This window comes from Sander lucioperca, chromosome 16 (assembly GCF_008315115.2).
Source record: "Sander lucioperca isolate FBNREF2018 chromosome 16, SLUC_FBN_1.2, whole genome shotgun sequence".
Taxonomy (NCBI): Eukaryota; Metazoa; Chordata; class Actinopteri; order Perciformes; family Percidae; genus Sander; species Sander lucioperca.
Genome location: NC_050188.1, coordinates 1,260,682 through 1,274,209, shown reverse-complemented (window position 1 = coordinate 1,274,209; position 13,528 = coordinate 1,260,682). Strand labels below are relative to the sequence as shown.

General features: G+C 42.4%; 2 protein-coding genes across 2 annotated transcripts; both read right to left on the bottom strand.

Moving 5' to 3' along the window:
• Positions 1–389: 389 nt before the first annotated feature.
• On the bottom strand, positions 390–6,328 carry LOC116047783 (cytochrome c1, heme protein, mitochondrial). Its single transcript, XM_031296760.2, has 7 exons — positions 6,156–6,328; positions 3,916–4,106; positions 3,110–3,236; positions 2,703–2,860; positions 2,039–2,199; positions 1,581–1,681; positions 390–1,079 (listed from the first exon to the last, which is right to left on the bottom strand). The coding sequence occupies exons 1-7, from the start codon at positions 6,234–6,236 to the stop codon at positions 975–977; spliced, it is 924 nt and encodes a 307-aa protein (XP_031152620.1). The 5' UTR covers positions 6,237–6,328; the 3' UTR covers positions 390–974.
• Positions 6,329–11,185: 4,857 nt separating this feature from the next.
• Positions 11,186–12,862, bottom strand: LOC116047786 (nuclear factor 7, ovary-like). Its single transcript, XM_031296768.2, has one exon. It carries the CDS (start codon positions 12,651–12,653, stop codon positions 11,274–11,276), a length of 1,380 nt encoding a protein of 459 aa, XP_031152628.1. The 5' UTR covers positions 12,654–12,862; the 3' UTR covers positions 11,186–11,273.
• Between the last annotated feature and the right edge of the window lie 666 nt (positions 12,863–13,528).

Below are 13,528 nucleotides of genomic sequence, written 5' to 3'. Positions count from 1 at the left end.
ATTGATTGTGAATGTCGTGTGTATTACAAGGATGATACCTGGAAGTGTCAAACTTTATGGAAAACATTCAGAAACTGAGAACTTGTTTTGGGAATTATTTTTCTTCTTTATAGTTTTGTAAAAAATACAGCGGGGAAACAGAATGATCTGATTATTTCCGACATTCTCAAAGGATCAGCGATTAGACGATTCATTCTGAAGGTCAACAAACAACCTCATGAAAAAAAGTTGGTTCATTCGCCACTTTATTAAATATTTACATGACAAAAGCACAGAAGCAGTTTGAACGCCTCGGACAGAGAGGATCACGACACAGGTAGCGTTTGAAAAGGTGTTTGTGTGTATACCGTCTACTGATGCTAGAAACAAAACAAAATGCCATAGTTTCTTTTAAGATAATTTATTTTGTACAGTAAAACAGAGGTTCAGAGGTTGCGTTGCATCCACTGAGTGGCTGTGTGGGGAGGAGAGGGGAGGATGGATTTACACACACCCAGGATGTTACAAACTTTGACGGCAACCATTTCTCAGCGCTTGTGTGATTATTGAGTATCTTACAAAGATGGGGCGGTCAATCGACTTATCGGTCAATTGTGACAAAGTGTCTGATACGAGGTGTCGAGACCTGAACTGCTGCCAGTAGTGACTCGATGCAGATCAAACCAACTAACTTTGCGGAGGGTGCGTTCAAGAACGCCACAACTCTGACACAAGCTTGCACATTATTCCAGATATAAGAACATTTGTCACATAATCTGTTCTACCACGCCAACAACTAAAAACAGGCATTCTTCTGTAGAAATAAACATGGTGTATATACTCCATATATATTTCTCTTCCCGCGTTAAAAAGGCATGTGTGTTTGTCAGTTGTTCTTTGTCCGTATGACCATTGTGAGGTGAGCGTTGTGGGGTCGTTGAACGCAGCCCTCTCTGGTAGGTTTTAGGCCCAGGCAGGGGTGTGTGGCTTTCCTTTTACTTGGGGGGCCTGTAGGCGATCTTTCTGCTCTTCAACACAGACCACCTGTGTCTCTTCATGTAATAGAGCAGAGGGATGATGATGCCGGAGCCCAACAGCAACTGGAAATAGAAGAATTAGAAAAAAAGACTTATTCCACTGTGTCTTGATGCCGAGGCTACATTCGACAAATTCCTTCGACGACACAGAAAACATAAAATAAAAAAGGGGGGTTTTTATAGGTGTGTCTGGTAGCCTAGTTGTTAACAAACACACTATAAAACCAGACAAACAGGATCAGGATTCCTTATCTTATTTACTTATTTTGTAATGACGATAAAGACTGTATTTTATTCAGGCAAAGTTCTTGTATTGCTGCTTGTGTTACAATAACATTTGAAACTGTGGCCTCTTTTGTTGAACAACAAAATCACGCAACTTTTGTAGAAAAAACACACAAAAATAACTGTTTCCGTATTGGAACCCAAACTAAAGTAACATACTGGAGATAGCATCAGGAAATCTTTCATTTCAGTTTAGCTCAATTGCAGATGCTGTCTGTGTGTGTGTGTGTGTGTGTGTGTGTGTGTGTGTGTGTGTGTGTGTGTGTGTGTGTGTTGTACCTTCAGTCCCATGCGTTTGCGTTGGTCGTGCTCTGGCTCGGCGGCCCACCTCAAGAACGTACAAACGTCTTTGGCAACCTGGCTCATGGTGGCAGGGGTTCCTATGGCAACAGACACACAACACCCATAAGCCCCATAGACGTTTATTTCAGCAAACTGTAAACGCACTCTCAGAGACACAGGTTGGTGTGGGTGAAATCTTCTATCGCAGTATTTCTTTTTCTAATCCAGTGTATTTAATACCTGTAGAATGCCTGAAAAACTCTTCGTACAGTACATTACCAAACGTTTTTGTGTCTCGGGACAAACTGAAAACGTAATCGACATACAACAAGAAATACATGTGATGGGCTACCAGCTGGCTGTTTGAGCATGTTCTCCCTTTCGGCACACCTCGACGGTGTATTTGTGGGACCAGTTAAATCAAAACGACCTGACAGCGCTGCGTCTTTACTTACCGTCCTCAAACTCCAATATCTCGTTGTAGATGGGCGGGGCCATGCCGATGGCCTGGCCCGGGAAGTACGGGTTGTAGTAGAGTTCCTCTCTCACCGTCACCCCCGCCGGAGGATCGCAGTATCCCGTCAGCAGGCTGAACACGTAGTCCTCTCCTCCGTGTCTGAGGGGGGCACACAGCAAGTGAACACAGAGGGCATGTGGATTTAAGGCGGTTTTCTGGCTCTTAGGGTTGGGCGGTATCCAAATTTTGATACCGTCAAAACCTCCTCCCTATTTTACCGCGGTATATGGTATTACCGTGACTAATTAAAAATGATGACGCAAGGTTCAGTCGGCATCACCAAACTGTTGGCTTGTGCACTGTTCAGAAACTGAATACCAAACACTAATACTGATACAATAATAACATAACTTACAAAAAAACTACTTTCTCCTCCACACTGTCACGTGACGACAACCACACATAATTACATAAATTATATTTAATATTTAATCCTTGTCTTCTATATAAGTGCATTGCATTTTTTTTTAATGACGGTATTTAAACTGATACCGTTGTAATTTTTAAGACCCCGCGGTATACCGTATTACCGCCCAACCCTACTGGCTCGCTCTCTTTCTTTCTTTCTTTACCATGTAGGTTGTCTGTCTTTCGGGAGTTACCTGGCATTGACAATATAGCTGAGATCTGGAGGCAGCGCCCCGTTGTTGGCGACCCGGGCTGCCTCGGGGTTGGGGTAGGGCTTTGGGAAGTAGTCCGACAGCTTGCCCGGCCGGGTGAACATCTCTCCGCTCTCATCAGGACCGTCCACCACCTCAATCTGAACACAACACACAAGACGCCGCTTTAAAAGTACGGCCGAGGACGTAACAGCAGATACGGCCGGGTGGCACCACCTACTGGCAGAATCAAGTGTTTAATTCGAAGAAAGAAAAAAAAAAGAAATAAATCAAAAACAGTGACACCGTTTAGTTTTTTTTTTTGTTAAATGTGACAGTGTTATGTGATCAATGTGAAACTCCATTTCATTCTTACACACACACACACACACACACACACACAGCCTCACCTCCTCAGCGATGGCCTTCACCTCCGCCTCTGTGTGCGACACTCCCACCAGGTTTCTGAAGGCCAGGTACTCCATACTGTGGCAGGCTGAGCACACTTGCTTATACACCTGGTAACCACGACGAATACTGCGGGGCAGACAGAGAGAGAAAGAAAAAGAAAGCACAGAGACACTTAGTGTGAAAAATGCTGCCATCCTCCACAAAGTGTAAGACGTAAGGGACGTTTTTTTCAAGTGATTAATCAGCGCGTCAATATATTTTGATATATTTATTTTAAAACTGTTGGTTTTGCCATGAGTCCTTTCACACAGAACACGAACATTACGTGGCGATAGTAGTGCAAATTCTTTTTGGAAGGCGGATTTTTCGGAGATTTCGCACCGCAAATAAACGCGTCAACCAATCACGTTGTTTTAAGGATCATGAGGATTCTAATGATACAACAGGAGGCTGTCGTCCAAACCATAGACCGCACAGGTATCCGACTGACCGTATTACTTCATTCAACCTTGACAAAGGCAGTGTTTACCAGACTACCTGACCGTTCTCACCTTTCTCAAAATTGCCACAAAAAAAATTAGAAAATTTGCATCATTTGCGCCGTTTGATGTGAAATATTCGCAGGTCGAGCATTTCACATTTTTTTATGTTGTTTCTGCGTCACACCATAAAAAAGGTGCCAAAAAACACAACAGACTTTAAATTAAAAAGTACTAACAAAACAGTACAGAAATGAGTGATTGCATTTGATAACTGCAGACCCTGGCTGAATGTGTGCGCGTGCGTGTGAATCCGTCTATCACACCTAGCGTGGTCCAGAGAGGACAGGGGTCCAGCGTGGCTCCAGGGGTAGTTAGGGGGGTGGAGCTCCAGGTCGGAGGCTTTGACGGACTGGTGCAGCATCAGGGCGAGCCCCGCGCCACCGGCTGTGACCACGCCTAGCGTCGTCAGGGCGACTTTCTTACTTCGGGGCAGGCTGGCGAACGACATTTTAGCCTATGGAGGAACAAGAGCACAAGATACCAGTTAAGTCGTTTCATCCCAGCACAAAGCTATACATGTGATTATTCGAGACATCTAATTACTTTATATTCCGTTATAAAGACTGACATTACAGCTAAAACTTTGAATCTATTTGTTGTTCAGCACAAAATTAAGCTTGGACTCTTTTTAAGATTTTTTTTTTTTGGGCATTTTAGGCCTTTATTTCTACAGGACAGCTTAGACTTGAAAGGAGAGAGAGAGGGGGAATGACATGCAGCAAAGGGCAGAGGTCGGAGTCGAACCTGCGCCCGCTCTACCAGGTGAGCTACCCAGGCGCCCATAGCTTTGAATCATTCAAAACGCAAACCCCAAAAATTTACGGTTTCTTGCAACCCAAAAGTGAGTATATGCTGTCTGACGGACACTGATGGACATTTTATTGCAATTTTCTGAAATTTCAAAGACCAAACTTATAATTGAGAGATCAGCATCCCTCATCTTGTGGACTTGTATCTTAAAATCTGGGTTGGTTGTGGCCGGGTTGGTTCAGTGGGTAGAGCAGGCGCACATGTACTGAGAGGTTTATGCCTCGACGCAGATGTCCAGGGTTCGAATCCGACCTGTGACGTTTTCCTGCATGTCTTCCCTCTCTCTCTCCCCTAGCTGTCCTGTCAAAAATTGAAGGCAGAAAAGCCCCCAAAAAAATTATCTTTAAAAAAAAAAAAAAAAAAGGTGACATCTTCACACTTTGCATGCTTTGTCCCACCAACAACGTTTTTATGATTTCTATCACACAAGACAAAGAAGAAGAGCAAAACCCTCGTATTTGAGAGGCTGGAACAAGGTTCCGTTCAGCATTTGACTTGAAAATTAAATAACAGATGAATAGATTTTTCAAATTGTTGTTTATTCATTTTCTGTCCATCGACTAGTCGTTTTAGCTCTGTTAAGTAAGAACAAAGATTTTAAAAGTAAATGCTCAGGACAGCAAAGAATGATTCTTGCGTGCTGACAGTAACAACACGTTGACATCCAGACACAGTTTGACTGTATGGATACTATTAGCAAAGTGCAGATCAACATAATGCCTTTGCTTAAACTGTGTTCACTGGTCGTCCTTATCACACTGCCCTTTACTAGTGCTTCTCTAGCCAGGCAGCACATGACAGCACCACGGCATCAGGAAACGCGCGCGCGCGCGCGCACGCACACACACACACACACACACACACACACACACACACACACACACACACACACACAACAACCATCACTAGCCTGAAACCAAGCTTCACTCAGAAAGGGCAACTATTTATTACAAATTTGGGACTTAAGTACATTTTTAATTTACATTAACAAGCTCAGAAAAGCAGGAGTCTACATACAACCCACATATCTGACCATTGCACACAGTAAATATCCTAAACTTTTAGCCTGCCGCTCAACATTTTAGCACGTCCTGCACAATATCACACAGCCTTATTTTCCCGTTTCCGGAAGTCCTTCACCGGAAGTCCTTTCAGTCCTTGAAATGCTAACTTGTTAGCAAGCCGATTAGCTCAGCTACTGTTTCTGACCGAATATGAACGCAACGTGACCTAAGAAGAGATTGGAACGATTACAAAACAGTATCATCACATACTCTGGTGTACACATCCGTATCTCTGCACCGTTAGCTAAGGCAGACGTTTTATTTTAGTGAACCTGCCCGTTTGCCGGGTGGTTGACACGACTTCATGAGTTAAGCTAACCGGCTAGCTTGGTTCGTCCAGCGACGGCTATAATGTTTTCTATATCTGTGGCGTTTGTCGTCGCAGTTATTGACGCCATGTCAACCTCTACATTTCAAGAGTGACACAATATCCGAGGAGCTACTGCCACAGCCGTTGCCGACATCCTAAAATGTATGGGAACACGAGTGACCTTGTCTCAACCCGCTGACAGCAATCAGGCTAACATTAGCTCGGTGCCAGGACACTCAATGTTAACCAAATTCTATTAAACTGTTGTTCTAAACGTACTGTCCTGGCTGATACATACAACATTCATCTATCGACCTACCACGGGGGTCTTGATAGTTTTTGGTGTGTTGAGGAGGGCTCTCCCACTCCCCGATAGCACCACGACTCGTAGCGCCGCCATCTTCTCACGGTGTTCTCTGAGTGAGCTGTAAAGAAAGAGAGCAGCCGCGAGACACAGGATCCTTCCGGTTGGAACCTTCAAAACAAAACACGGCCTGCGAGAAGTGATCCGCATTTACATAAGTCACTGTCAGAATAAAACCACTGAGCCCCATTCCAATCCCATCAAAAACTATAGTATGCAAAATGAACATATAAATATGGTCCCTGTACGTGTTCATTTTTTTGGTTTTCTTTTAAATCTAAAAAAAAATAAATAGGAAAACTAAAGTTAAATAACAGGCCAGGTTTTTTTTTCTTTTGCTAATTCTTTTTATTGTTATTCCGTTTAGAAGTAAAGACTGAAGACCGACACGTGACCATTACTTTCTTGAGATAAATTTATATAAATTAACCGTGGCATCTCTTGAAATTTGCAGATGACGTGGTTGTAGTAGGTCTGCTCCAGAATGCAGATATCCTCAAGTTAAATGTTAAAAAAAAACTAAAGGACATGGTTATTGACGTTTAGAACTCCACATCCACCTCTCCCTACCACAATCAAGGGCAGATGGTTTAGTCCTGTAGGTACTTGGGAACAGTGATTGATAACAACTTGACCCATGACCTCAATGTATCCAAAATCTGCAAAAAAAAAAGGCCTGCAGAGATTGTATTTCCTGCTCAGACTAAACTCTTTTAATGTGGATAAGACTCTGATGGTTTTATTCTACAAATCTTGTATTGAGTCCATTATAACTTTTTCTTTTTCATTCTATGGGAACCTTACAGTACAAAGCAAAAGTCGTCTCTCCTAAATTGACACAGAGGCCAGCAAAATAATCGGCATGCCGCAGCTCTCTCTAGCAGAAATCTTTGACAGACAAGTTTTGCTGAAGGCACGGTCAATCTCGCCAAGCTCTGACCACCCACTCTTGGAGGAATTCATTCCTCTTCCCTCTGGTCGGAGACTGCTCCCTAGAGCAAAAACAAACCGGTACACATTTTCTTTTATTCCTTGTGAAATTAAAGCTGTTAACTTGCACAACTCCTGAACGCACAGTGTTTATTAATGTCACTTTTGGTGGATTTTTCTGTGACACCCGTAGAAATCACTATTACTGACAATCTCGAGGGATTTTATTTGATACATGTCCACTTTTTAAGTGATGAAATTGTTCAATCTGTTGATTGTGTGCTGCTAGGACGTTTGATGTTTTGTGCCTTTTTTATTGTGTTATTGTTGTTTTTGTTGTTTGTTGTACCCTACCTACAACTTCAAATCAAATTTCCCCTCGAGGGACAATAAAGAACTCTGAACTCTGAACTGAACTGATTAGTATGTCTCTTAAATGATATACAGTTTATCCTTTTTGTTGTTGTTGTTGTTGTTGTTGTTGTTCAATGGACCTAATAGCCTACAATAGTTTACTTTTTCTTTTCCCCGTCAAGTTTTCTGCTCTTATTTTGAAGGTAGCCTTCACCTACCGACCGGATCTACATATCGGGCCGATTCTTGCTAACTTGACGCAAACTTTATGCAACCTGGATTTTTACCTTACAACCGTTAGCGGTGTTAATTAACATATTACAATATTAAAAAAGGCGGCAGACTGCAACTCAGCATTTTATAAGTAATACCAGAAACCGTTTTATATACGGCCAACGAGATGGTTCATGTTGTTTAACACTGACATCCGGACAAGGGGACATGAGGACAAGAATAGCCCAGTCCTTACTGCACATTCAGCCCTTGACCTCTTTGTTGACCACTTCTGCCTCTTCACAACTCACACTGGCCAGATCTTCAGACAGGATGAATTCTGGATGAGCACAGTGTCTAGGCCAGGAAATGGGCATGCCGTGTATTAGGGCTGCAGCTATCGATTATTTTAGTAGGCCTAATCGAGTATCTACCGATTATTCCATCGATTAATCGACTCATCGGATAAGAAATACTTTTGCTTTACAGTAAACGGCAATATACAAAAGAGAGGTTTCCTTTTTAGAAAAAGCAACATTTTCATGCCTAAATTGCAAACAATAACGAGGATAAATGCTAATATTTTTAAGCACTGGCTGCACGGGCCACCAAGCCCCTCATTCTGTTGGCCATAGTACATTTTTGGTGGCCCAAATGTAAATCTTTTTCGCCCCCTTTCCCCTTCATGCCAATCATTTTGCATCAAGGATTTTTAGTAATCCAATTATTCAAGTTACTCAAGGAATCGTATCAGCCCTACTGTGTACATGCATCTTTAAAAAAACAACAACAAAAAAACATTCTCCATAATCCAGACATAAAGGCTGTGCCTCTCTTTCTTTGGACAGACTCTGCTGCTACACCCAGCAGGCTGTACTGTCTCCAACCTCAACGTCCCAGATGTGAGTCCCGGAGTCAAAGCCCTCAGAGCCCAGAACAGAGATGAAGGAATCAAACCTCTCTGGATTGTCAGGAAGCTTCTGTGTCTCTCCACATCTCACACTGGTCAGATCTTCAGACAGGATGAGTTATGGATGAGCAGAGTTTGGATCCAGAATCACAGGAGTGTAGGAGACCATCTCCTTCATCTTGTTCCAGATGTTGAAGCTCAGGTTGCCCAGATGTTTGGCCACGTCTATCACAGCTCCTGAGATCAGCTGTGGATCATCCAGCAGGGGGCGCTGCTGGACTCTTTCCACTGCAGCCTTGTAGTTCTGCAGGAAAGAGACGTCTTCAGCTCTTTCTCTCCCTCCTCCTCTGTTGTAGGGCTGCCACCTCTTAGTCGATTAGTCGACTAATCGGTCGTTTTGGTCTTAGTCGAGATTTCTTTAGTTGAAAAGTCATTTTTTATGCTTATTCATGCTTAATTACTCATTTCCAAGAAACTTATGAGCACATTTCTGGTAAACACAAGATTTAAAGTGGTGCTTTTGCAGGATTAATTGTGGAGAAAGTCAGTTTTTAAGATGGTTAATTAACTACATTTATATTGTGCTTTTCTAGTCTTAACCACCTCTCAAAGAGCACAGCTCTGTCGATTACATCAACTAATCGATTAATCGACAAAATCATGTAAGTGTTAGTCGACTAAGAATTTCTTTAGTCGAGGACAGTCCTAGTCTGTTGGGCTGAGTTTCATGTGATGACTTTTCTACTCACTTATATTCCACACAGGTATGAAATATGCTCGGTGCCTACCTTTACTGTAACTGATTAAAGCAGCCATATTATGCTCATTTTCAGGTTCATACTTGTATTTTAAGGTTGTACCAGAATAGGTTTACATGGTTTAATTTTCAAAAAACACCATATTTTTGTTGTACTGCAGTGGTCTCTCTCACTGCTGCAGCTCCTCTTTTCAGCTGGTCTCTGTTTTAGCTACAGAGTGAGACCTCTTTTCTTCTTCTTCTTCTTCTGTACTATCTTTGATTGCACTGCACATGCTCAGTAGCTCAGGTGTAGATCATGTCAGCTAGCTAGCTCCATAGACAGTAAAAGAAAGGCTGTTTCTACAACTACTACAGTTACAAGGCAGGATTAGCTGGGAGACTTCTAAATGAGGGCGCACATGGAAGTAGTTCTTTTGTAGATTATGGTGAACTTGTGTGTGTTGTAGCAGTGCTTTGCTAGGTAGCATGCTAGCGTTAGCATTAGCATGCTAACGCTACGAGCTAATGGTTGCGGTTAGCCTGCTCGTTTCGGCTTGTGACGTCACAAGCCGTGCCGATTTTGAACAGCTCACCCGGAGACTGAAGGCAGGACACATTCAGAAACCGTATCTCACTCTAAACAGCATGGATGGTTTTTTTTCAAAGTTTGAATGTGTGTGGAAGCACCAGAGACACAACATAACACCCCAAATCCCAGAAAAAGTGATTTTTTCATAATATGGGCACTTTAAGCATAAAGACTTCAGTAAAAATAGGAGTTTAATGCCAACATGGGGGTGGTGACTAGTTACTCAGGACCAGCAGCCAGCTCTACAATGTAAACTGAAACCATGTCCGCACATCCTAAGGTGAAAAAAGAAACTTAAGTATATTTTCTGAAAGTATACTAGGTAATATGACTTATTAATAATTGTACTTTTTTTATACTGAGTAAGGAACCTACCAAGATGGATAACATCACACATTGCATGATTCATTGTAGCTTGGATCCGATTATTTTACAACTTTATTGTCATTGCAGTTGAGTACAGGTACTGAGAAAACAAAGGCAGTTTAGCATCTACCAGAAGTACAAAAAAATCTGTATCGTACATACGTCTAATATAAATAATACATGATATAATAGACAGTAAGGGGTAGATACTGTATGAATTCATTGGATATGTACAGTACTAGCAGTATGGACACTGGGTAATGACAAAACACTAGGAGATGTATGTGTTCTCTTCTCATTGGTTGTTTTATAGTGATACAATATTTAACAGACTACAATACACACAACATATTCATTCAGATTCAAAACAAAAAAACATATAAATCATACATATAGCAAGATCTTTAAAACATGGTTGGTAAAACTACACAAAGTTATAAAATACATTGTCTGTTAAATAATTTAATAAAAGAACATGATATACAACACAAGTGCTCTTTACATTTAATAACAGTAGGGAAACTTGCCCACAATGTGTAAATTCTAAAATGACAGCGTTTATATATTCTGATTCTCTGGAGAGGAAAACCAATGATTGAGTATTGGATTCTGAACTTGGCATTACTTAAAACTAGGGATGCACCGAATCCAGATTTTTGGGGTTTTGGCCGAAAACCAAATCCACTGGTTAAGATTCTGCCGAATCCGAAACCAAATACCGACTCCGTCGTCTGGTTAACACATGTTTTTAGCTGTGGCTGTCCTTCCTTTGCCGTACCTGAAGTTTGCGCGTATAGTGCAAGCGTAGGGTTTGGTTCAGTGGAAAAAAATTCTAAGGTTCGGCAGAAACCGAACCCCCGTCAAAAAGCCCAATATTCGGCCGAATCCGAAGCCAAATCCTGGATTCGGTGCATCCCTGCTTAAAACACACATTGACTGAAAGGCCACCAACTGCTGCTGTATTACTTTACTTTAGCCTTTCACTGCTAATATCTGAAGTGGGAATTCTTTGTTTGTATTAAAGTATGGAAACAACTTTTCAGTGAAAGTACGTTTCAAGGTGTGCATGTGTGTGTAAGTATCACAATCGAAGAATGACAGTTCTCCTTTAGCCCAGTCCAGTTTTACTCTGATCCTCTGGAGCTTCTTCTGCACTGAGAGAACAGTGTCTGGGCCAGGATATGAGCACGCTGTGTATTCATCTTTATAAAACACTATTCTCCATAATCCAGACTTTAAGGCTATGCCTCTCTTTCTTTGGACAGACTCTGCTGCTACACCCATAATCCAGGCTGTACTGTCTCCAACCTCAACGTCCCAGATGTGAGTCCCGGAGTCAAAGCCCTCAGAGCCCAGAACAGAGATGAAGGAATCAAACCTCTCTGGATTGTCAGGAAGCTTCTGTGTCTCTCCACATCTCACACTGGTCAGATCTTCAGACAGGATGAGTTCTGGATGAGCAGAGTTTGGATCCAGAATCACAGGAGTGTAGGAGACCATCTTCTTCATCTTGTTCCAGATGTTGAAGCTCAAGTTGCCCAGATGTTTGGCCACGTCTATCAGAGCTCCTGAGATCAGCTGTGGATCATCCAGCAGGGGGCGCTGCTGGACTCTTTCCACAGCAGCCTTGTAGTTCTGCAGGAAAGAGACGTCTTCAGCTCTCAGCCTCTCCTCTGTGGCTCTGACTGTGTCTGAAAGAGCTGCTATCTCTCTGCTCAGAGCCTCAATCTTCTCCTTCATCCTCTGACTCTTCTGCTCCTCTTCCTCCCTCAGAGCACAGATCCTGGCCTCCTCTTCCTCTTCTAGTAAACGGTGAAGCTTCTTAAACTGCTCCCTAATCTGCTTCTCTGTGTGTCCGGCCTGGACCTTAATGTGTTCTGCTGTTTGATCACAGTTTCCTTTAACTTCTTTAAAGAGCTTCAGTTTCTCCTGTAAGGGGTTCAGGATTATCAGGAGCTCCGCTTTGTGATCCTGTGCAGCTTCATCGATGGGTCTGAATCTGTGGTCAGCGTGTGTTGTTGAATCTCGACAGACAACACACACTGGCTGCTGATGATCCAGACAGAAGAGTTTGATTTTCTCAGAGTGCAGACTGCAGAAAGCCTCTGCTGGGCCTCTCCCACCTCTCTCCAGTAAATGGGCCTCACACAGATTCTTTAAAGCCAAGTTACGTGGTGGTTCTCTTAGTAAAGTTTTTTCCTTACAAACTGGACACTCTTGTAGTGGTTTAGATCTCCACCATTTCTGCAGACATTCTTTACAGAAGCTGTGGCTACACGACAAGACAACAGGATCCTTGAAAATGTCACTGCAGATAGGACAGGAGAGATCCTCCTCAGAACGGGAAGCCATTTTTCTGAGTGAGTGAAGATGGAAAACACGGCAGGTGCTCAGCTAAATTGAAAGCTCGCTCCACTTCAGAGGTCTTTCTCCTTCCGACAAAGTTTTTCTAAGATCCCATTCACTGCTTGGAGCATTCCGTCTTCTGCTTGCTCTCTGTCGATGTTGTGATTTTAATCTGATGGTGAATCATATTGTGCATGTGCCTCGCCTCAGTGAAACAACAATAACCTGTTTGCTTGGAACGGGGGTGGACCTTTGCCATGCCTTTTGGCTCAGCTGTACATACCAGGATGAGTTCATTTTCGTGTGTTGTGTTGCAAACCAGAAGTAGCACCATTGGCCTACTCACTCATGTATCTGATTTAAAGCTTTAGTGCGTAACTTTTTGATATTAATAAACGTCCGTTACATTCAAGCCATTGCCAAATGAGTGCGCGATATATATAGGCACTATAGCTTTAACTGTAAAGTGTGGTCTCTTTATTCAAATGGCAAAACATTTTTCATTTTTAAATTCAATTTGCAACTTTTGTCATTCAATTTCAATATGCATTTTTCATTTGACAATTTAATATGCAAAGCGGCAATGCAATCCTCAATTCATTTTGAATTATTCTGACAAACAAAAAAACAAAGTTCAATCTATTGCATTTTATATTGCAGTGGTGTTTTGGGTCTCCATAAACAGTGCCCCCAGTCTATTGCATTACATTTACTTGGTCACCGCGATCATTTGGTCTCTTTATTTAAAATGTATAAGGCGGGTCTTCAGTTATGACATCACTCCTTCATTCAGTGAAAAACAGCCAGGGGCCGCCACTTCACTGGACTCCGGTTGATGTGGTGTCCCTGCTGGTTTTAAACTACCTAGTTCCTGTATGTTG